A 23,298-nucleotide genomic window follows, 5' to 3' on the forward strand; every position below is an offset into this window, starting at 1 on the left:
GGAGAGGACCTCTGCCACATGTTGGTGATGAGAAGGCAGGTCCTGTGAGAAGATCAATATGTCGTCCAGGTAGACAACGACACATACATATAATAAGTCCCGAAAGATCTCATTGATGAAACCCTGGAAAACAGCGGGGGCATTACACAGCCCGAAGGGCATTACTAAATATTCGTAATGCCCATCTCTGGTGTTAAACGCGGTCTTCCATTCGTCACCGGAACGGATTCTAATTAAATTGTAGGCACCACGAAGATCCAACTTAGTAAATATCCGAGCTCCCTTGATGCGATCAAATAGCTCAGTGATCAGCGGAATGGGATACCGATTCTTGATAGTAATGGCGTTGAGTCCACGAAAATCTATACAAGGGCGTAATGATCCATCCTTCTTTTTGACGAAGAAGAACCCAGCTCCAGCGGGAGAGGTGGAAGGTCGAATGAACCCACGCTGGAGATTCTCCTGTATGTACTCAGATGTGGCTTGAGTTTCAGGTAACGAGAGAGGATAGACCCGACCCCTGGGAGGAGTCTTGCCAGGTAGAAGGTCGATCGGACAATCCCAAGAACGATGAGGAGGAAGACGTTCAGACTGAGCTTTATCAAATACATCGGCAAATGAAGCATACTGAGGAGGGAGTCCCGGGGAGGAAGATGAGATGGAAGATTGCTGTACTTTAAGAGGAATAACTTGAGAGAGACAACGATGGTGACATTCAGACCCCCAAGACGTAACTTGAGGGGTGCGCCAGTCAATCTGGGGAGAGTGACACTGAAGCCATGGAAGGCCTAAGACAATCGGACTTGTTGTAACTGGAAGAATTAAAAACGAAATTTCTTCATGGTGTAGTACACCAATCTGAAGGGTTACTGGAGACGTACACTGGGTGATGAGACCATTGATGAGGCGTGATCCATCTATAGCCGTCACAGTAATGGGTGTTTTTAAAGTGATCACTGGTAGAGACCATTGATTCACTAGTGATTTAGAAATGAAATTTCCTGCTGCTCCGGAATCAATCAATGCCTGTGACTCAAAGGATTTGGTAGCAAAGGAAATCGTAACATCAAAAGCGCAGACTTTAGATTTCATAGACAATGGAGAGGACTCCAGGGACCCTAACTTCACCTCTCCAGAACTAGTTAGGGCCTGGCATTTCCCGATCTCTTAGGGCAAGAGCTGAGCATATGCGTGGAATCAGCACAATAGATACAGAGTCTATTCTTTACTCTTCGTTTCCTCTCCTCTGAAGATAATTTGGAACGTCCTATCTCCATGGGAATCGCAGAGGATGGAGCTGGACGAAATTGAGGGTTTGAACGAAGAGGTGCTTTGACAGCCGTTGTTTTCTCAGACTCTCTTTCACGAAATCTCATATCTACACGATGGCAAAGAGAGATCAAATCTTCTAGTGACGAAGGAAGCTCTTGAGTAGTCAGTGCATCTTTAATTTTATCGGAGAGCCCCTGCCAGAAGGCGGCAACTAATGCTTCAGTGTTCCACTGAAGTTCAGAGGCTAAGATCCTAAATTGAATGACATACTGTCCTACTGTATGGGAGCCTTGTCGCAAACGAAGAATGCTGGAAGCAGCGGAGGTCACACGACCTGGTTCATCGAACACACTTCGGAACGTGGAAATGAATTTGGCACTATCTTGTAGAATTGGATCGTTTCTTTCCCACAGAGGGGAGGCCCAAGCCAGGGCTTGTCCAGAAAACAATGAGATAAGATAGGCCACTCTGGAACGATGGGTAGAAAAATTTTGAGGTTGGAGTTCAAAATGGACTGAACATTGGTTAAGGAAACCTCTACAAGTTTTGGGGTCCCCGTCATATTTTGACAGAGTAGGCAGGTGAAGCGTAGGAGCTGTAGACACCTGGGATGGCACTGGGGAAACGGAGGAAAGCACAGGAGCTTCAATATTAGCTGTAACAGTCTGTCCAGATGTTCCTTGGGAGGTTAATGATTGGTAACATTGAAGTAACAGCTGTTGGCGAGCATCCTGTTGCTCCACACGGCTGACCAGATGCTGCAGCATCTCTTTAGCGGTAGGTTCCGTATCTGGGTCTGTCATGGCCTGATCTTACTGTCACGGGCACTAGGAGTCTTTACCCAGGGATCACCAGGTGATAGGTTTACCAGAGCAGTATAGGTGGTAATATGGTACTCTGGTAGCAGGGTGATCACGGAACAGGAAATAGCAGATGATGAGATGCTCAGGAAAGTCTATGACTAGCAGCACTGGCAATATGGAGGTAGTAATACACGAGGAACTGTATGGACAAAGGACACGTGAAGGTAGTCAGTGGTCTGCGGTAGCAAGTTGTACCACTGCTATAGTGAGGAGGAATGTCCAACAGAAACGAGGAGGTGATGAGAGTCAGCGGTCTGCGGATAGCAAGTTGTACCGCTGTCTGAGTGAAGGAATGGAATCCAAGTGGAGGTATCCGGGAAGTCAGTGGTCTGCGTTGGCAAGTTGTACCACTGCTATGTGAGAGGATACTGGAACAGGTGAAACTGTAAACAGGGGTCAGTGGTCTGCCACTAGCAAGTTGTACCACTGAATATATATGTGAGGAGGTGCACGGGGAGAGACTGCAACACAATATATACACGGGCACCTTGACTTTGATCCACAGTAATATGCACAATATAAATGTATAAATGACTGAACAACAATGCCACTATAGAAAGTCTCTTGAAGTAATCCAGCATGAGATAACACAGTCAATGATGGCAATAGACTCAGCGGATAGTACACTCCAGAGGAGAACCAACACAGTCCAGCAAGGTATGCAATACACAGCACAGTCAATGGGAAGTATGCATACCGTGGTTCAGGAGAAGGCAGTCAGACAGGAGTGCAGAGATACCTGAACGGCAGGAGGCCGGCAGGATGCAAAGTCCCTGGATGGGTGAAGCGGTGGTCTAGCAGGTGCAGCGCACAGGTAGGTAGACCAGCAGGGAACACAAGAAGGCGTGGAGAGCGGATCAGCAGTAGATGGATGAGCAGCGCTGAGAAGTAACAGCAGCGGTTCTCTGCGGGAACACGGAGGTAGCCAATAGCAACCAGCAGGTGCAGTAACGATGGGACACCGGAGCAGAGTTGAACTGGAACAGTTGATCACGGAGAGTAGCGGGTAGCAATAGTGGCAGCAGACTCAAGGAAACACGGGAGAGTTGACAAGGACTGAAGACTGAAGCGCACAGAGGCAGCGGATAGGAATCAGCTAAACAGTCACGATGAAACACAGACGGGTTGCAGGTTGAAGACTGTAGTGCACGGAGGCAGCGGATAGGAATCAGCTAGCAGTCACGATGATGAAACACAGACGAGTTGCAGGTTGAAGACTGTAGTGCACGGAGGCAACGGATAGGAATCAGCCAAACAGTCACGATGATGAAACACAGACGAGTTGCAGGTTGAAGCCTGTAGTGCACGGAGGCAGCGGATAGGAATCAGCCGGCAGTCACAATCATGAACAGGTGAGTGAATGTGAATGAAAGACTGTAGTGCACGGAGGCAGCGGATAGGCATCAGCTAACAGTCCCAATGATACATGGTAGAGTTGAAGTGGTTAGAAGACTGTAGTGCACGGAGGCAGCGGATAGGAATCAGCTCACAGTCACGATGATACACAGAAGGGTAGCTGTGGTATGGGAACCACAGTAGTAGAAGTGGTTTGGAAACCACAGAGGTAGAAGTGGTTTGGAAACCACAGGAATCAGCTGGGCTGAATAAACGAGGAAACACAGGAACACCTTCAGAGACTCATGGGGAATGAGACTCCAAGATCAGGCAACGTGGTGTTGACCACAGGTGCTTAATATAGGGAGGTTGCCTGATCTGCCAATTAAGTTAAAGGAACATACACTGAAGGTTTAGAAAGGGCTGCGCATGCGCAGTCCCTCAGGATGGAGGACGGCCACGGTTCCTAAATGTCCGGGAAGAAGCACTCACAGTCCGGTGAGTGACAATCAGAAGGTGGGTGTGGCTTCTGGATGACATGTGTGTGGTTAAGGGTGGGGCTTATAATGTCCTGGTTTTACTTTGTTGAATGTTCGGGGTCTTTCTGTTCTCTGTGTCCTATGGGGCAGTATCATGTTGTGATCTGCAAGCCATCCAGCTCTCTTTTTTAATAGCGCTTGTATTCAACTGTCCTTTCCCTCCACCCTCCATCCGCTACCCCACCCCATCCCCCTCTCGCTCCCTCTCATTTCCCTCCACTCTGATTGCCCCCGTTTACTACCCTTATTCTCTTCAATCTCAAAATTCTGGCCCTCTCTACCTCCTATCTCCTCATTCTCTTTGTAATGTTTCCTTTGTTCTGGTTGTGTCTTCTTATTATGTGGTTGCTTTCTCTATTGTCTCTTTTTGTAATGATTTTTACTGATTCTATTGTTTCTCTTGTTCATTTTTATCTGTATTTTTTCTGTTTAGTTGTTGTTGATTGTGCAGCACCATATTTATAAACTAAGATACAGCTCCCAGCTTCCGGGGAATACTAGCCGTAAACAATTCTGGTGTCGTCTAGTTTAAGTGGTTGAGCCTATAAGATGCATTACGATTGGCACTTTTATACTTTTAAATATTTGAATAACTTCTGAGTGACTGATACGAAAGGTTCATTATTTTTACCAGTACTTTGGTCCCCTGCTTTTATCGAGGACTTAGTGGCTTTTACATTCTCTCTTCAATGTACTCTAGAGTTGAACTATTTTCAGCTGCATTATGTTGGTAGGTCATAAAGACCGTGTTTCTTCTTCAAATTGCCTATTCGAAAATAATGTAATGTACGTCTAATGCATAGTTTGTGCATTGTAGTTTACCCCACCGTTTGGATAAGGCATTTCCCGAGCGATGCACTTAAAGGTACTTAGAGCAATGCTCAGTAGGGGAATGAGCGGCCTGTTCTGTAAACACAAGAGCTGGTGCCTCCTCTCCTTGCCAGTGTCATAAAATCACCTCTACACATAAAACATTAAACACTTTGCAGTGCTGGAGATTTAGTGTCTGCTCCACGTTTGTTGACTGCAGAGTGCATGCCTCAATGGTAGACACAAGGTTTAGGAAGCCTGTCTTTTATAATATAAAAAACATCTTGGAGCTCACTGATGAACCACATCCAATGTGCACCGCAAACCACCATGAGTTGTACAACTGAGGGCTGAATTAAGCCCGAAGGAGATTAAAAGTTAAGGTTTGTGTACATAACTAGTTAAGACCTCGCTAAAGGTTAACAAAGCAGGGAAGGTGTGGTGTTGCCTATGCATGTTTCATAGGTGGCAGGATCAAGAGAGCAGGCTATAGAAGCACAGGCAAGAGTCGTTCAGTTCGCTTGGATCCAGGAAAGCATCCCTCCCATTTCCGGCTGCTGGATCCGGTGCTCTTTGGCTGGTTGCGGTTTTCACCTTCCTGCTGATGTGCCTTGAGGTGGGTGACATGCTCTTTGCCCGGATTCTGGTGCTGGCCCAAGGCTGTGTGATCAGCATGGTGCATGAGCTCTGTTATCTGGTACGGGTTCTGGTACAGGCCTGGAGGTATGAGGGGCCACTTGGTGCACAGGCTCAGTTATCTGGAACGGGTACTCGTGCAGGCCCATTGGTATGCATGGGCTTGGTTGTCTGGTACAGATGCTGGTGCAGCCCTGGAGGTATGTGGAGCCACTTGGTGCGTGGGCTCGCTGCCGGGACTATTGTATGGTCCTGAGGCTGGTGCAGTCTTTAGCATGGCTGACTTGTGGTGCGTTACGATTAGCCCAAAATGGTTCGGGTTCCAGAATGCCTGTGGAATATTATCCAAGTTAAAGGATAAATTACAATGGTGCACTCAGGCAAAACAATGGATAACTACTGATGTCCGGAGAGTGGGTTACCCGTGATGGGAATTTAAACTGTAAGCTCCAATGGGGACTGATGTGAATGAGTTCTTTGTACAGCATTGTGAAATCAGTGGCGCTATATAAATAAATCATGATGATGATGGGACATCCAGATTTGTATTGAGCAGTTGCCAATGCTGTGTGCAGTGTTTTCCCTCCACCATATCAGTGAGCGGCTAATTAAATATGTTAATTTACCAACAAGTCAGTGTGGTGTCTTTTATTACATGGCATAAGTGTTAAGGATAAGATGAAAGGTTTATAGTTATGGTATCAACTGATAATCAATTTAATGCACCAGTGCTCCTCAATGGTCCATCCAGATCACAAACCTTCACTCCTCTCTCCGAAGCAGCCTCCGCATAATGAAATGCTCCTGAGTATCCTAAAATACAGCCCGGTTTAGTCTTATTTGTGGCTTATATTAATGATGTATGGAGACATCAGTACCCAATTGTAAACCACTAAGGAATTTGCTGGCGCTTTATAATTTAATAAAGCGCCATACAAGCTTTTAACATTGTACATAGGGCAGCACGGTGGCGTAGTGGTTAGCACTTCTGCCTTACAGCGCTGGGGTCATGAGTTCAATTCCCGACCATGGCCTTATCTGTGTGGAGTTTGTATGTTCTCCCCGTGTTTGCGTGGGTTTTCTCCGGGTACTCCAGTTTCCTCCCACACTCCAAAAACATACTGGTAGGTTAATTGCCTGCTATCAAAATTGACCTTAGTCTCTCTCTCTCTGTCTGTCTGTGTGTGTGTGTTAGGGAATTTAGACTGTAAGCTCCAGTGGCGCTATATAAATAAATGGGGATGATGATGATGATACATTGTGCAGAGTGCATCAAAAATGTTAAAAAAATGACAGTGTGGCCCCTGCTATTATTAAAATCAGCCCAATGCACGCCTCCCACCCCTCTTCTCCCATAGGATACCAGTCCTGCTCTCTACAGCGCTGGAACTCTTCCTGACCCTCCTGGGTTGTGAAAGTCGGGGTTATTAGCAAGAATGGGACCCCAGGAGTCACAACTTTGCCACTCCAGAGGTCCCAGTATAATAATAAGCAGTAGTCTCAAGGACCTCTGTCCATTATATAGAAAAAAGCAAAACGAAAAATAAACGTACACAATTTTTAAATAAATTTTTTAGGATAAATGACTCCCCAAACCCTTGTTCACAATTTTATTAAATATATTCTTAATTCGCTTTAATCCAAATGGGTAAAAATAATCTGAAAAATATCTACTACGAGTGACCAAAGCAAAATTAGTCAAGACCGCCATGAAAACCGCCAGAAAAAAAAGACAGTGTTTTTTATATCCGCTTCTAATTGGCTACAGCTCAAACTTGCTGTTTGAGCTATATTGCCATTCAGAACATAATAGGGGGCACCATTGACTTGAATTATGGGGGCAGTCATTATTTATTGTTTAAGGGCCAATATTAATTTATAATTAACTTGTGAGGCAAATTTTATTTCTCATTATATTAAAGGGGCTATATTATTGTATTATATTATGGGAGCAATATGAATATTAAATTATATTAACTGACTAATACTATTTGATTGCTACATGTTGCCCCCATAATATAATAATACAATAATTTTGCCCCTTTATATAATGAAAAATTTAATTTGCACCCAGAAGTTAATTATAAATTTATTTTGTCCCTTAATCGATAAATAATGATTGCCCATATAACTCATATGTCAATGATGTCTCCTTATGTTCTGAAGGGCAAGATTGAGTATTTTGGTTAAATACAAGGTTAGAATCCTAACCTTGCCCTTATTTATCTCTAATATCTAAAAATCTAAAACAAACATCTAGGGTTAGATTTTCCAAATGGCAATTTGCTTAAACCGCTAGTTTTCTGTGGTGTTTCCGGCGGTTTCAAAACCACTGGATTTACTAAAGGTCAAACCGCTAGTAAAAATGGACTATAAACCACAGTTTTACAAACCACCACTTTACTAATTACCATCCTGATTTTTAACATGATCAAAATACAAATAGCCAGATTTACTAAGCTGCTGTTTGACAAAACCTCAGGAAACCCGCCAAAAAAAAAGCCAAAACAAAAGAGGAGGTTGTGAGAGGTGAAATTGTGGCTGCTGTTTGAGCATATTCTATGAATTTGTATATATAGTATATTGTCAGGGACTGTGGAGGGGGGGCCTAGGTGAGGCGCGAACCTTGTCACGGCCACCCCAAGGATTGTGCCGCCTGAGATGTGGTTCTCACCTCTCCCCATGGGAGATCAGGCCCTGTCTGTATATAATATCATCTAGTGCCCATATTAGTAACATTGTGGAATATTGGACTAGTACATGTTTGCTTCTTCAGAGGGAAAATAATTCCAGCCAATAGAAATGAGTAAACCGGCTCTGGTGCAATTTCTTGATGATTTTGCTGCTTGACCACAAATTTTAATATTCAGCATTTTCATTCTTTTCTCAAAAGTACATTGTAATATAGAGTGATGATAGTTGTGTAATGTTACTGCAGAGAAGATCTCTTGAAAACATTTTTAGTTACTAAGGGGTCGGTTTACTAAACTGTGTTGATCCAAATCCTGGAGAAAACAGCTGTGACCCATTTTAACAAGTTTTTTCTTTTCATTGCCAGCGTTTAAACACTAACACCATGTCTTTTGAATGGTTTCTTTCCTTCCTTTCCCTTCACTTCCTTCACTTCCTTGCTGTCCTTCCTTCCTTCCTTCCTCCCATTCCCTTCCTTCCTACCTTCTTACCTCCCATCCCCTTCCTTTCCATGAATCTCTTCTTTCCTATCCCTTCCCTTCCTTCCATACCCTTCCTTTCTTCCTTCCTTTCCTTGAATCTCTTCTTTCCTTTCCCTTCCCTTCCTTCACTTTCTTGCTATCCTTCCTCCCATTCCCTTCCTTCCATTTGCTTCCTTGCTCTCCTTCCTTTTGTTCCCTCCCTTCCCTTCTTTTGTTTCCTTCCTTCCTTTCCGTTCTCTTCCATTCCTTCACTTCCTTTCTATCCTTCCTTCCTTCCTTCCTTTCTTCCTCCCATTCCCTTTCTTTACTTTCCTTGCCTCCCTTCTTTCCTTTCCTTTCCCTTCCTTCCATTCGCTTCCTTGCTTTCCTTCCCTTTGTTCCCTCCCTTCTGTTCTTTTGTTTCCTTCCTTCCTTTCCCTTCCCTTCCTTCCCTTCACTTCTCTTTCTTCCTTCCTTTCTTTTTTCTTTTGTCCTTCCTTTTACCTTCCTTTCACTTCCCTTCCTTTTCTTCCTTCCCTTCCCTTTCTCCCTTCCCTCCCCTTCCTTCCTGTACTAATTTTCTTTTCTTCCTTCTTGTCTTTCTTTTCCCTTCCTTTCACTTCCCTTCCTTTCCTTATTTCCTTTTCTTCCTTCCTTTCCTTTCCTTCATTCATTGCTATGGACAACAACTCCACTTTTCCTTTTTAGAAGGTTTGATAAATCTTCCCCTAAGGCTCATTCACTGACTGCAAAAGGTGTAGCTCTGCAATGCTTCTCTATGTGCGGAACTATGTCTGAATGTCCACCAAACGCATTTTAAGGATCACGCCCACTTCAAGTCTCTGGAAACACCCTCATTAAATCAATATGTGATCGTAAAATACACAATAGTAAATGGACCGTCCAGATGCAAAATCAAGGCGGTTGGTGTGCACATCTGGTGCTCCGTAAAAGATGCCTTGTGAGGGTTTATGATTCTTACTTGTCCTTGTTTCTAAATCCCTGCAGGAATTCTGTTGTGTTTATTAGATTTATGTATCTGCCTTCAACATAAATAAACAATATTAAGCTTGAACTAGAGTGTACAGGAACGTTACGTTTCATGTAATGTTCTTATTTTGCAGAGCAGACTGTACACAGAATGATGTCAGGTTGTCTTTATAAGACCATTATAATTCTCACTAGGTCAAGATAATCTCTCCTCTCAATTTTAAGTTTTAATACTCTGCAATTGGATGTAAGGAGGAGTAGAGCTTTCTGCAGCCGTCACACATCAGACAGATAGAGTCTCCAATTTACAGATAGACTGACACAGCCGTCCACCTCAAGTGCAGGTCCCTGAAATCAGCCACAGCACGTTCATCCCCGTGCTGTACTACAGATGTGTACACGTCCTACCAGCTGTAATTGCTTTTTGACTTACTCAGCAGGGGCATTTCACCTTACTCTGCAGGTCTGCAGGCTGTCCCTGCGCTGCTCAACAATTAAAATGTTATGCTTCAAGAGCTCAAATTCAAGATTCCAATTAAAAACCTTTTGGTTAAAATTAACTGTGATGTAGTGTGCCAATAAAAATGTTAGTGTTGCTCACAGTCAGATTTATAAAACATTCTAAAAAGGGAAATTGGAGGTGTTGCCCTTAGCAACCAATCAGATTCTAGCTATTATGTTCTAGTATATTCTAGAAAATGATAGCTAGGATGTGATTGGTTCCTCTGGGCAACATCTTTTCTTTTACTTTTTAGAAGGTTCGTTAAATATACCCCTTAGTGTTGCTTTCCATCAATAATGTTATTCTGTTGCCTACACATCATACCGCCCAACTGTCTTGATTTAGGCAGGACAGTCCAGATTTTTGTGCTCTCTCCCGCCATCCCGATCGGGACAGCTTTGTTGGGAGGCATTCTGGGTTGGAGGTGAGAAGAGAAGGGGGCAGCGCTTCAAAAGTGCTGCGCCCACCCATGAGATGTGGCCACACACCGCCATCGGGCTGTGGTCATGCCCCCAATCCCAATACTGCCTGCTGAAATGTTGAGAGGTTTGACATATGAAGGTGGCCATTTTGGGGGATGAAAGTAGGAACCAGTGACTTCACTGTACCATGGCTGCCTCTGTTTAGTACTTTCCTCAATTATGTCACTGGTTCCTAGTGCATTGACAGGCTGCATTCTCATACATATGTATGTAGCCCAAGAAATGGATGTCTCCACTGTGTGGTAATTTAGTTTAATGTCTGTGATGCAAAATGAAAACCATAGCACAGTAAAGTAAAACTTTGGTACAATAATCGACCTTTTACCAATTTTTACTTCCGAGCACCTGTGACTGTGAGTCAAAATATTACTATCAATTATTTATGAAGTGCCAACATTATTCTGGAGCACTGTGGCTCATTGACCTCTAGCCCTGTGCATCACAGCAGACCCCAATAACATGGACAATACCTTTGTCATGTGATCAGACGTTAGTGACAGAGCATATGATTATCTCTATTATATCTGACTATATTAACACAAATAAATACAAATAAAAATACGGTGTAAAATAAAGAATAAAGCAAAAAAAAAAAAGGTAAACAAAATGAAAAGACACATACACACAAATTTAGCACAGACCCTGAGAGGAACAGGCCTAAAACCTGGAGAGGTGTATTTTCTAGAGCATTTCACAGAAACCAAGAACTTTCCTAAAAATTTTCATTTAGGGGTATATTTACTAAACTACGGGTTTGAAAAAGTGGAGATGTTGCCTATGGCAACCAATCAGATTCCAGTTATCATTTATTTAGTACATTCTACAAAATGACAACTAGAATCTGATTAGTTGCTATAGGCAACATCTCCACTTTTTCAAACCCACAGTTCACTAAATTTTTGACTCCTATATCTCTTTTCCTTGTTAGGATTCGGTTCCAATGAATAATTTCTTACATTTACATTGTCAGTGTCATTATTTATGTGGCTTTCTTTTTTAAACGCTTTTTTTCAGCATTGTGTTTAGGACAATAGCGGTTATTTTCATTAGTTTATTTGTTTTGAGGGTTGAGTGTAGTTTCTTTGTTGTTTTTTTAGACTAAACGTATACTACTATAGTATATATACTATGTACTACTATAGACTATACAACTACTGATCCTATACTTTTTTTTACTAACTTTACACATGTATATCTATTTCAGTAAAATGACATCTGCAACATCACCAATCATTCTGAAATGGGACCCCAAAAGTCTAGAAATCCGGACTCTCACGGTGGAGAGCCTTCTGGAACCACTTGTCACCCAGGTAAGAGTCAGAAAAGTGACGTTGCTTTGTTGAAACTTTGATGGAACGCCCATGGACTTTAATTTCTAACGATCCCTATTTAACAATTTGGAAACATGGCTGCCTACTTTAAAATACATGTCACATGCCTGGATCATTGGCTGCTCCTGTTTCACCCAGCCATGTCCCCACCCCACACGGCCATTTCCATTTCCCCCACAGTGCTGCGAGAAGATGAGTTTTGGGGTTGCCCCCCCCCCCCCCCCCCCCCAGGGCAGATTGCCACAACTGGGCTGTCTGAGAAATGCGATAATTGTTGGATTGTTGCATTAGTCACAAATACCCGACTTTGTTCTTTTTCTGTCAGACATTTATAATATCAATTTTCAGTTTATCCTTTAAACAGCACTGGTCACTTATACACCATGGAGGCCGTCATTTTAGTGGCAAAACAAAATTCATGAAGACACAGCCAATCAATTCACTAGTAACCAGTGACATCACTGAGGCAAAGTGTCTTAAGTGATGTCACTATCTCCTAGTGAACTGATTGGCTAACTATTGGTCCCTCCCACAAAATGGCTGCCTCCACAGTGCACCAGTGACAGTTTCATGTTATGATTCATTTCCAAATTCCTTTTCACTTTGTTGGTGCTGGAGTTTCTGTGCCTAGCTCTTTTCAGCATGCGGAGAGAAAACGGAAAACTTTATAAATAAATGACACAGGCATATATTTGTATGTGTTTCCCATCTGTCAAATCAAGCCTTTCATCCAACATGTTCAATGGTTTCCTTGAAATTGTGTAAATGAAATATGTGGCGGTTTAACCTGCCTAATTGTAAAATATTCTGCTTCTAACCGCAGAGATGAATTTCACACCAGTTCTTAGGAGCTGTGATTAGTTTCATCTGTTAGAAAAATGATTTGCTTTTTGTCTGTGTCTGCTACTTTTATGTTACCATCTGCTCCCCATCCTTTGCCGCTTATGTTTTCCCAATATGACAAGTAATGGTACCTTCTCGCTGTACAATACAGCCGACTGTCATGAGAGAGCTCTGCTGTGAGAGTGCAGAGGGGGCAGCTCATTCATTCAGGGAAACTGAAGCAACCGGACATTATAGCTGAGAATGGAGCCGGTGGCTTTGTTGGCTATTGTAGGCAGGGAGAATGGCGCTATTGTGCTTTCTCCACGTGCTGTTCCTCCTGAATCAACTACTTTTTCTTTTGAATAAAATTAAACTTGGCTACATTGTCTATTGTACAGTCCATGTGAGAGGAGTTATTGTAACACTCCTCGGTGTAATTATGTCACAGTTACCTGTGTCAGCTGATATGTTTTGCAAGTTTCAAGAAGTAAACCAGAAACATTCCCATTTAGCAGAGAATTGAACTACTTTTGCCTAAATTTATTTGTCTCAGAACAGTTCAGCTTACACAGAAAATCATCTATTGGGCAGCACCGTGGCTTAGTGGTTAGCACTTCTGCCTCACAGCACTGAGGTCATGAGTTCAATTCCCAACCATGGCCTTATCTGTGTGGAGTTTGTATGTTCTCGCTGTGTTTGCGTGGGTTTCCTCTGGGTGCTCTGGTTGCCTCCCTCAATCCAAAAACATACTGGTAGGTTAATTGGCTTGTATCATATTGACCCTAGTCTCTCTGTCTGTTTCTGTCTGTGTGTATGTTAGGGAATTTAGACTGTAAGCTCCAATGGAGCAGGGACTGATGTGAGTGCATTCTCTAAATTAGTGGCGCTATACAAATAAATGATGATGATGACTTGAAAACTGCCATACTGTTTTTCTGCAATCGTTAGTCCACCTTCCTGTAAAATGTTGGTTTCATAAAAATAAAATACCATGTTACCAGCAAAGCATGAAGATATAATAGCTCACATTTGTATTACAATAGACTATCAGTGGCGCACACAGGATTGTCAGGGGTGGTTTTCCCCCCCTGACCCAGCAGCTCCGTATCGGCAGCGCTGTCCTATACAGCAGCCGCGGCGCTGTCAAAGAAGCGTCCGCGGTGATGGTGTATTCTGGAGACTCAGAAACCCCCCCTGCGTGCGCCACTGTCTCTTCCCAACTCCTTCACTCTTTACCAGTAAAGAACACTCCCAAAATGTGCCCTCTTCATCCTTTATGTCATCACAAAATTCTCACTCCGCAACTTTTAATAAAATTTTTATGTTGGGGATGAAGTGATTTTAATATTGAATTATTTGCTCCAAGTATAATATTCACTATCACAGATTTCATTCAGCAAAAGAGACAAAACTAAGACAGGTGTTTCAAGTGGTTTTTACGGGAAAATACAATGTAGGCAAATAATGATTTATTATACCTATTTAAACAATGGTTAGAGTCATAGGTTCTAGTCTGTTAGTTACATTGTGCTGACAAATATTTGGGCAGTAGACTTCAGGCCAACCACTAATTAGTCTATATAATAGTGTCAGTTGTTTTGTAATGATCAGTCAGACTGAGCCTCAGTTCTACAGATGATTTAGTTTATCTGACGTAGGATACTTGGCTTATGCCAATGCTGGTGATAAGAGAAGTTGACGGCAATACACATCCATAGGTTTTCTGAGTGGCTTATAGACCACACCATCCATCTACACCGTCCGTGATGTGGATGATCCACAAATGTATCTATCGTCTTCTCATCTCTCTCAGTCTGTGTTGGCCGGCGGTGCTGAATGTTTTTCTGCCATTTCATCTTGGATGTCCTTTCGGGAGCTCAATAGATTTTTAAAAAAAACTGAGCTAATAATATAAAATGCTTAACGGCTGATAACCTTTCCTTACCTTATACTCTTACCGTTTAACTATAACCATAAATAAAACAAAGACAACTTAAATGTGGCGAAAGTAAAAGGGGATTTATTGCCAGGTATGGTGGTGGAGAAAGAGAGCAGTCCGAGTTGACATCCGCCAGGTAACCAGGATGCCACAGCCTTCCATGGGACATCCGCAAATGGGGGACAACCACACACCCCAAGGTTCACATATTTACCTCAACGGGGCCTCCGCCCCGGGCACTACAGAACCCTCCTCCTTTCTAGGCTAACGGAAGCAACCACAAGCCAACCCGATTGGGAAGTACTTGGACCGAGACTAATAGCCTATTCCATTTGAAAACAGGTGGGTTAAGCGTGCCCGATACCATCATGTACCCTTACCACTGGCCGTCGACTGTACTGCGATTTCCGGCCACTGCTACTCCCAGACAGCCACCACCACCAAAATATTCCGGTACGGGATCACACTGCAAATGACCATCCAAGCCGTTCCACAGGAAGGGAGGGTGGGCAACGTCCAGCTGCATAAGGGACTTGATTCTTCTCCGCCCATTCCTGATATGAACTCCGTAACCCCTCCCCATGACTCATATGGGCATCATTCCACAGACCAAACAAATTAACCCCCAGAGTACCAATACAGTCCAATACAGCCTTAGCTTTTAATATCCCTCGAGCTTAGATACAGCCCTCAATTCTTATTCCTACCAGCTACTTACCTGACATCTCTATTTCTGCTGACAACATGACAGTAACCTCTATCCCACAGGCTCACTACCTAGGTGTCATTCTTGACTCAGAATTATCCTTTATTCCCAACATCCCATCTGTATCCAAATCCTGTTACATATATCTAAGAAACATTTAGCGAAAACACAAATATCTCATACAAGAAATGGCTAAAACTTGAATTCATAATCTCCAGCATTGACTATTGCCATTTCCTTCTTACTAGTCTTCTCCGTAGTCAGACTTTCTTCCTTATGATTGATTTTGAATGCAGCCAGACTAATCTTCGTGCAAAATATTCTTCTACTACTGCTTTTGCAAAATCCAATATAAAATACTTCTACTAACACCCCAATAAATTAACAAAACTGCACCAACGTACATCTCTTCCCTTATCTCTAAATATCTTCCAACTTGACCACTCCGCTCTGCCCAAGATCAGCGCCTCTTATCCATACTGGTTACCTGCTCCCATTACCTGTTATATAAATTTTTCTGTACAACAAGACTTTCCCATAATCTCCAAACCTTCAAGCGTTTCCTGAAAACTAATCTCTTCAGGCAAGCTTATTAAATTCCCAAACCACCTTCTTCCTAGGCTGCTATACCCTATTACCCTACACTGTTCACTCAATACTTACATATGTCTTCTTTTGTACTCAGATAACCCTCTGACCCCCAGACCAACATTGCTGTGTGACTGGGTCATACAGCCCGCTAACCACTTTTTCCCATTGCAATCTTGCTTCCATATGTAGCACTTACCCTCATGTTTCAGAGTCCCATTGTCCTATAGACTGTAAGGTCTTGGATTATTAAAATCTTTGATCCCAATTGTAAAGCACTGCGAAGTCTGCTGGTATTCCATAAATAAACATTAATATATTAATAATAGGAGGAGAGGGGAGGACTCAGGGGTGTATCCAGGTGCAGCGTGGAGAAAGTAGGATGCCTACTCCGACACTTTTCCTGGGTTTTGGAGAGAGGTAAGCAGGATTCTGTAATTGCAAGGAGCGTGAGGGATTTTGAAATGAATAGACCATGAATGGATTTGTCCCCGATACTTTGTAACATTATTTCTGGATACTGCGACACAGTCTAGGATAGAAGGGAAAGTGTTTTATATTTGTTCATTGTCCACTTGTACGTATCAAGCTTAAAAGTTCCCAAATGTATGTCCAATCTCGCTACATAAAACGGCAGAACATTTATCTGTGTGATTGACAGTAATAGGCAACTGTCTGGATTATATTAGCTGATAAGGATAATATGAAAAGAATGATGTTATTATGTTTGTTTATATAAGTATTCCACTTCTAGGATGCAGGATTATCTGAGCTGTTATCTTCAATCTTTCACTTGCTGTGTGGTTTAACACAATAATCTGTATTGACAAGGTTGCATAATTCAGCAATGGATACTGAAGTAATGCTAGGCATGGGCGATTTGTACCAATCAAAAACACAATTATCTTTTAATGACTGCAGTGTGATTAACCACTTACTAACTGCAAGTAGAACACTTTGACCCAGGGTTCAGTTTACACAGCAGGGAATGAGACCTGTCACTATATCTTAAACGCAACTGTAAACAATGTGGCAAAAATACGTTCACTAATATCGTGTCACAATATAAATGTTCATACTACGACAGAACAAGAGGTATACATACAAAAAGGGATTACATTGGCTATGCAGATGACAGCAAGCTATTCTCTCTTTTATCAGTACCTACGTCTCCTGGGCACAGGAAAAAAACTCTTGAATTACTTGGTCCACTAAGTTATAACTAAACATTTTAGTGCTCCTGAGCGAGAAAGAACACTGCCCCCTCCAACTTGGGGGGAACAATAGAAGGAGTTGTCTGAGGTTCCATGAACAACTTACTGAGGTTCCATGCCTAGCCCGTACAGGGCATGGTCATCCATGTACTAGTGGTAAACCACCCTCCCTTCCTGGACCCCTGCAATCTTATTATTGTACACTCTGAGTTACATAGAGCCGAAGTCAGGCTGGTAGACGTGTGTCTGGTGAGGCTGTACCCATCCATACAGCCCCAGTAATATAAGCACAATATAAACCATAGTAATGGCAATTTTGTTTAAAAATGATGCTATTAATGCCGTGCTGGTGCCCCCTCGGGTTCACTGCCATTCTGAAAAAGTGGCGCAAGGTTACCCTTACCACTGTGTACATATTCTCTGACCACTGTGCACAGACTCCCTGACCACTGTGTACAGACTTCCTGACCACTCTGCACAGAGTCCCTGACCACTGTGTACAGACTCCCTGACCACTATGTACAGACTCCCTGACCACTGTGTACAGACTCCCTGACCACTATGTACAGACTCCCTGACCACTGTGTACAGACTCTCTGACCACTCTGCACAGACTCCCTGACCACTGTGTACAGACTCCCTGACCACTGTGTACAGACTCCCTGACCACTCCGTACAGACTCCCTGACCACTGTGCAGACTCCCTGACCACTGTGTACAGACTCCCTGACCACTCTGCACAGACTCCCTGACCACTATGCACAGACTCCCTGACCACTGTGTACAGACTCCCTGACCACTGTGTAAAGACTCTCTGACCACTCTGCACAGACTCCCTGACCACTGTGTACAGACTCCCTGACCACTGTGTACAGACTCCCTGACCACTATGTACAGACTCCCTGACCACTGTGTACAGACTCTCTGACCACTCTGCACAGACTCCCTGACCACTGTGTACAGACTCCCTGACCACTGTGTACAGACTCTCTGACCACTCTGCACAGACTCCCTGACCACTGTGTACAGACTCCCTGACCACTGTGTACAGACTCCCTGACCACTATGTACAGACTCCCTGACCACTGTGTACAGACTCCCTGACCACTGTGCAGACTCCCTGACCACTGTGTACAGACTCCCTGACCACTCTGCACAGACTCCCTGACCACTATGCACAGACTCCCTGACCACTGTGTACAGACTCCCTGACCACTGTGTAAAGACTCTCTGACCACTCTGCACAGACTCCCTGACCACTGTGTACAGACTCCCTGACCACTGTGTACAGACTCCCTGACCACTATGTACAGACTCCCTGACCACTGTGTACAGACTCTCTGACCACTCTGCACAGACTCCCTGACCACTGTGTACAGACTCCCTGACCACTGTGTACAGACTCTCTGACCACTCTGCACAGACTCCCTGACCACTGTGTACAGACTCCCTGACCACTATGTACAGACTCCCTGACCACTGTGTACAGACTCTCTGACCACTCTGCACAGACTCCCTGACCACTGTGTACAGACTCCCTGACCACTGTGTACAGACTCTCTGACCACTCTGCACAGACTCCCTGACCACTGTGTACAGACTCCCTGACCACTGTGTACAGACTCCCTGACCACTCCGTACAGACTCCCTGACCACTGTGCAGACTCCCTGACCACTGTGTACAGACTCTCTGACCACTCTGCACAGACTCCCTGACCACTATGCACAGACTCCCTGACCACTGTGTACAGACTCCCTGACCACTGTGTACAGACTCCCTGACCACTGTGTAAAGACTCTCTGACCACTCTGCACAGACTCCCTGACCACTGTGTACAGACTCCCTGACCACTGTGTACAGACTCCCTGACCACTATGTACAGACTCCCTGACCACTGTGTACAGACTCTCTGACCACTCTGCACAGACTCCCTGACCACTGTGTACAGACTCCCTGACCACTGTGTACAAACTCTCTGACCACTCTGCACAGACTCCCTGACCACTGTGTACAGACTCCCTGACCACTGTGTACAGACTTCCTGACCACTCCGTACAGACTCCCTGACCACTGTGCAGACTCCCTGACCACTGTGTACAGACTCCCTGACCACTCTGCACAGACTCCCTGACCACTGTGTACAGACTCCCTGACCACTCCATACAGACTCCCTGACCACTGTGTACAGACTCCCTGACCACTCTGCACAGACTCCCTGACCACTGTGCAGACTCCCTGACCACTGTGTACAGACTCTCTGACCACTCTGCACAGACTCCCTGACCACTATGCACAGACTCCCTGACCACTGTGTACAGACTCCCTGACCACTGTGTACAGACTCCCTGACCACTGTGTAAAGACTCTCTGACCACTCTGCACAGACTCCCTGACCACTGTGTACAGACTCCCTGACCACTGTGTACAGACTCCCTGACCACTATGTACAGACTCCCTGACCACTGTGTACAGACTCTCTGACCACTCTGCACAGACTCCCTGACCACTGTGTACAGACTCCCTGACCACTGTGTACAAACTCTCTGACCACTCTGCACAGACTCCCTGACCACTGTGTACAGACTCCCTGACCACTGTGTACAGACTCCCTGACCACTCCGTACAGACTCCCTGACCACTGTGCAGACTCCCTGACCACTGTGTACAGACTCCCTGACCACTCTGCACAGACTCCCTGACCACTGTGTACAGACTCCCTGACCACTCCATACAGACTCCCTGACCACTGTGTACAGACTCCCTGACCACTCTGCACAGACTCCCTGACCACTCTGCACAGACTCCCTGACCACTCTGCACAGACTCCCTGACCACTGTGCACAGACTACCTGACCACTGTGTACCGACTCCCTGACCACTCTGCACAGACTCCCATATCCACCCTGTACAAAGTAAGGATGAGCGGGCTCGGATTCCGCTAATCCGAGCCCACCCGAACAGTGCGGATCCGACGGGATCCGAGCACTGTTCGGGTACTTCTGGCCGCCAAAGGAATTCGGAACGAGGCTATGACATCCAAGTCTCGCGTCGAATCTCGCGAGACTCGGATGTCATAAATTCTCACCTTGCGGCCGCCATCTTCATTTCGCCTGACATCAGGGAAGAGGGAGGGTGTGTAGGGTAGTGGTGCTCTGTCCTTGCTGAGTCCAGTGGTGCTTTATGCTTGTGTCCAGTGCTCTGTCCTTGCTGAGTCCAGTGGTGCATCAGTCCAGTGCTCTGTCCTTGCTGAGTCCAGTGGTGCTTTATGCTTGTGTCCAGTGCTCTGTCCTTGCTGAGTCCAGTGGTGCATCAGTCCAGTGCTCTGTCCTTGCTGAGTCCAGTGGTGCTTTATGCTTGTGTCCAGTGCTCTGTCCTTGCTGAGTCCAGTGGTGCTTTTGTCCTGTGCTCTGTGCTGCTGAGTACAGTGGTGCTTTTGTCCTGTGCTTTGTTCTGCTAAGCGCATAGTTATTTTAAAAGTATTAAAAAATCTTAAAAAAAAAATTAAAAAAATAAAAATTATACAAAAATAATTTTAAAAAAATATAAAAAAATAATTTAAAAAGTATAAAAAAAATTCTAGTGCTATATATTCTTGCAGTACAGAAACATTAGTACTGCAATCTATAAAAAATTGTTCACTGTTCTTGCAGTCCATAAACATAGTACTGCAATCTATAAAAAATTGTTCACAGCGTAGTCTAGTTCAAAGTCTACAGCGGTGCAAAGACCTGCTGGTCAGGAGATTGTCCTCTGAAGAGGACCGTGACATGCCAACAGCTCCTCCTTCATTTTCTTCAACACCTGTGGCTGCGAGGAAAAAGCTCAGTTTTCCTAAAAGACCCGCTGGCGCCAATGCTGAGAACATCTGGTCCGGACTGAAGGACCTGCCAACCATTGCAGACATGTCTACTGTCGCTGCATTGGATGCTGTCACAATTGAAAAAATGGTGGAGGATTACTTTGCTGACACCATCCAAGTAGACATGTCAGACAGTCCATATTCTTACTGGCAGGAAAAAAAAGGCAGTTTGGAAGCCTCTGTACAAACTGGCTCTATTTTACCTGAGTTGTCCCCTCTCCAGTGTGTACTCCGAAAGAGTTTTCAGTGCAGCGGGGAACCTGGTCAGTGAGCGGCGAAGGAGGTTGCTTCCGCAAAACATTGAAAAAATTATGTTCATAAAAATGAATTATCAATTCCTCAATCAAGTACAGCACTGGCCTCCAGATACTACAGAGGGACTTGTGGTTGTGGAGTCCAGCGGGGACGAATTGATAATGTGTGAGGAGGAGGAAGTACATACTGTAGGGGGAGAGGAATCAGAGGATGAGGATGAGGAGGACATCTTGCCTCAGTAGAGCCTGTTTAGTTTGTACAGGGAGAGATGAATTGCTTTTTTTGTGTGGGGGCCCAAACAAACCAATAATTTCAGCCACAGTTTTGTAGGCCCTGTCGCTGAAATTATTGGGTTGTTAAAGTGTGCATGTCCTATTTCAACAACATAAGGGAGGGTGGGAAAGCCCAAGGACAATTCCATCTTGCACCTTTTTTTTTTCTTTGCCAGCTCGTTTTGTGGGGGTCCAAATAAACCAATCATTTCAGTCACAGTTTGGTAGGCCCTTTCGCTGAAATGATTGGTTTGTTCTATTTCAACAACATCAGGGTGGGTGGGAGGGCCCAAGGACAATTCCATCTTGCAACTCTTTTTTTGGCATTATGTGACCGTCCAACAGTCGTTTGCCATGAGCACAAAGTACGACAGTAGTCATCCTCGGGCAAAGCGGATAACTGCGGCCTTAACAGCTATGTTGGTGTTAGACGTGCGTCCGGTGTCCGCCATCTGTGCAGTGGAATTTAGACAGTTGAAGGAGGTATTGTGGCCAAATTGGGTACCGGGGCCACTCCACTACGCAGTCCAGAAATCTTAGTATCAGATATTAAACTACGTTACTGTTCCTGCTACATCAAAAAAGCATGAACCTGCCCTGCCATCAACTAAAACAAGAGTAAGTGACGCGCTTGAACTCCACCCTCTATATGCTGCAGAGGATGGAGGAGCAGAAAAAGGCCATTCAAGCCTACACAGCCACCTACGATGGGCCACGTGTTGCCGCCCACTTGTGTCGCTTAGCTTAGACATCCAGCTACCTCGGTGCAACCTTTTTGCCTAAAAACAATATTGTGAGGTGTGAGGTGTTCAGAATAGACTGGAAATTAGTGGAAATGATTGCTATTGAATGTTATTGAGGTTAATAATAGCGTAGGAGTGAAAAAAAAACTAAAAACTGGATTTTAGCACTTTTTATGCTTTTTTAAAAATAAATCAGAACCCAAAACCCTAAATCAGAACCAAAACCTTTCGTCGGGTGTTTTGGCAAAACAAATCAGAACCCAAAACCTCAAGCTAATCAGAACCCAAAACCCAAAACACTAAAAGTGGCCGGTGCATACCCCTAGTACAAAGACCACAGCCATACTGCCTCATATCCACCAATGACACTGCAGACCTGGGGGGGGTTCTTGTTGTAGTTGGTGGTGGGGGGGCCAGCCATAGAAGACAGTAGTTACTGGCTAACAATGCACCAGGACATGTCGTTCAGATATGGAGTTCCGTCAGTGCTTCTTCATTCATCTTTCCTCAGTCAGTCACACAGGCAGCGCTAGGAATGGTTTTCTGGAGGGAGGGGGGCGGCTCTTCCCTGTCTAATGATTTGTTTGTTTGACAAATATATTTACTTCACATCCAAAATATTTTAGAGCTTGTGAGGTCACTCAGACTAATGCATCTATCACTGTAGAGAGAGACAAACGAGTGTAACATCTTGAAAGTTCTGGCTGTCAGTATGTCAACACCGGGATGTGAAGTTTGTGAGCAATTTATTCAATTTAATTGCTGCTGGCTTTTAAGCTTTTAAAGGGAGACATTAATTTGCTTGTTCACTGTTTTCCTAATGCCAAAATGACAGTCATTGGAAAGCAAAATACTTTGTTTTTAAGCAAAATACTTTTAAACAACATAAAAAGTATAATGAGTTTCATTTATTCAGTGGCAGAGAAACCACTTTGTTATAGAGGCGACTTAACTCTTTCACTGCCAAGGCAAATGGTTAACTCT

General features: G+C 44.2%; 1 protein-coding gene across 2 annotated transcripts in view; it reads left to right on the top strand.

Annotated features, from left to right (window-relative positions):
* Positions 1-23,298, top strand: part of CTNNA2 (catenin alpha 2) — a 1,470,003-nt gene that overhangs the window by 169,518 nt on the left and 1,277,187 nt on the right. For both annotated transcript variants that reach the window (XM_075191920.1, XM_075191984.1), the window contains exon 2: positions 11,786-11,891. In XM_075191920.1, the coding sequence (XP_075048021.1) occupies positions 11,790-11,891 (102 nt within the window). In that variant the 5' untranslated portion in view covers positions 11,786-11,789. The remainder of the gene's footprint in view (positions 1-11,785; positions 11,892-23,298) is intronic.

The sequence above is a fragment of the Mixophyes fleayi genome, chromosome 1 (genome assembly GCF_038048845.1).
Source record: "Mixophyes fleayi isolate aMixFle1 chromosome 1, aMixFle1.hap1, whole genome shotgun sequence".
Classification (NCBI taxonomy): domain Eukaryota; kingdom Metazoa; phylum Chordata; class Amphibia; order Anura; family Limnodynastidae; genus Mixophyes; species Mixophyes fleayi.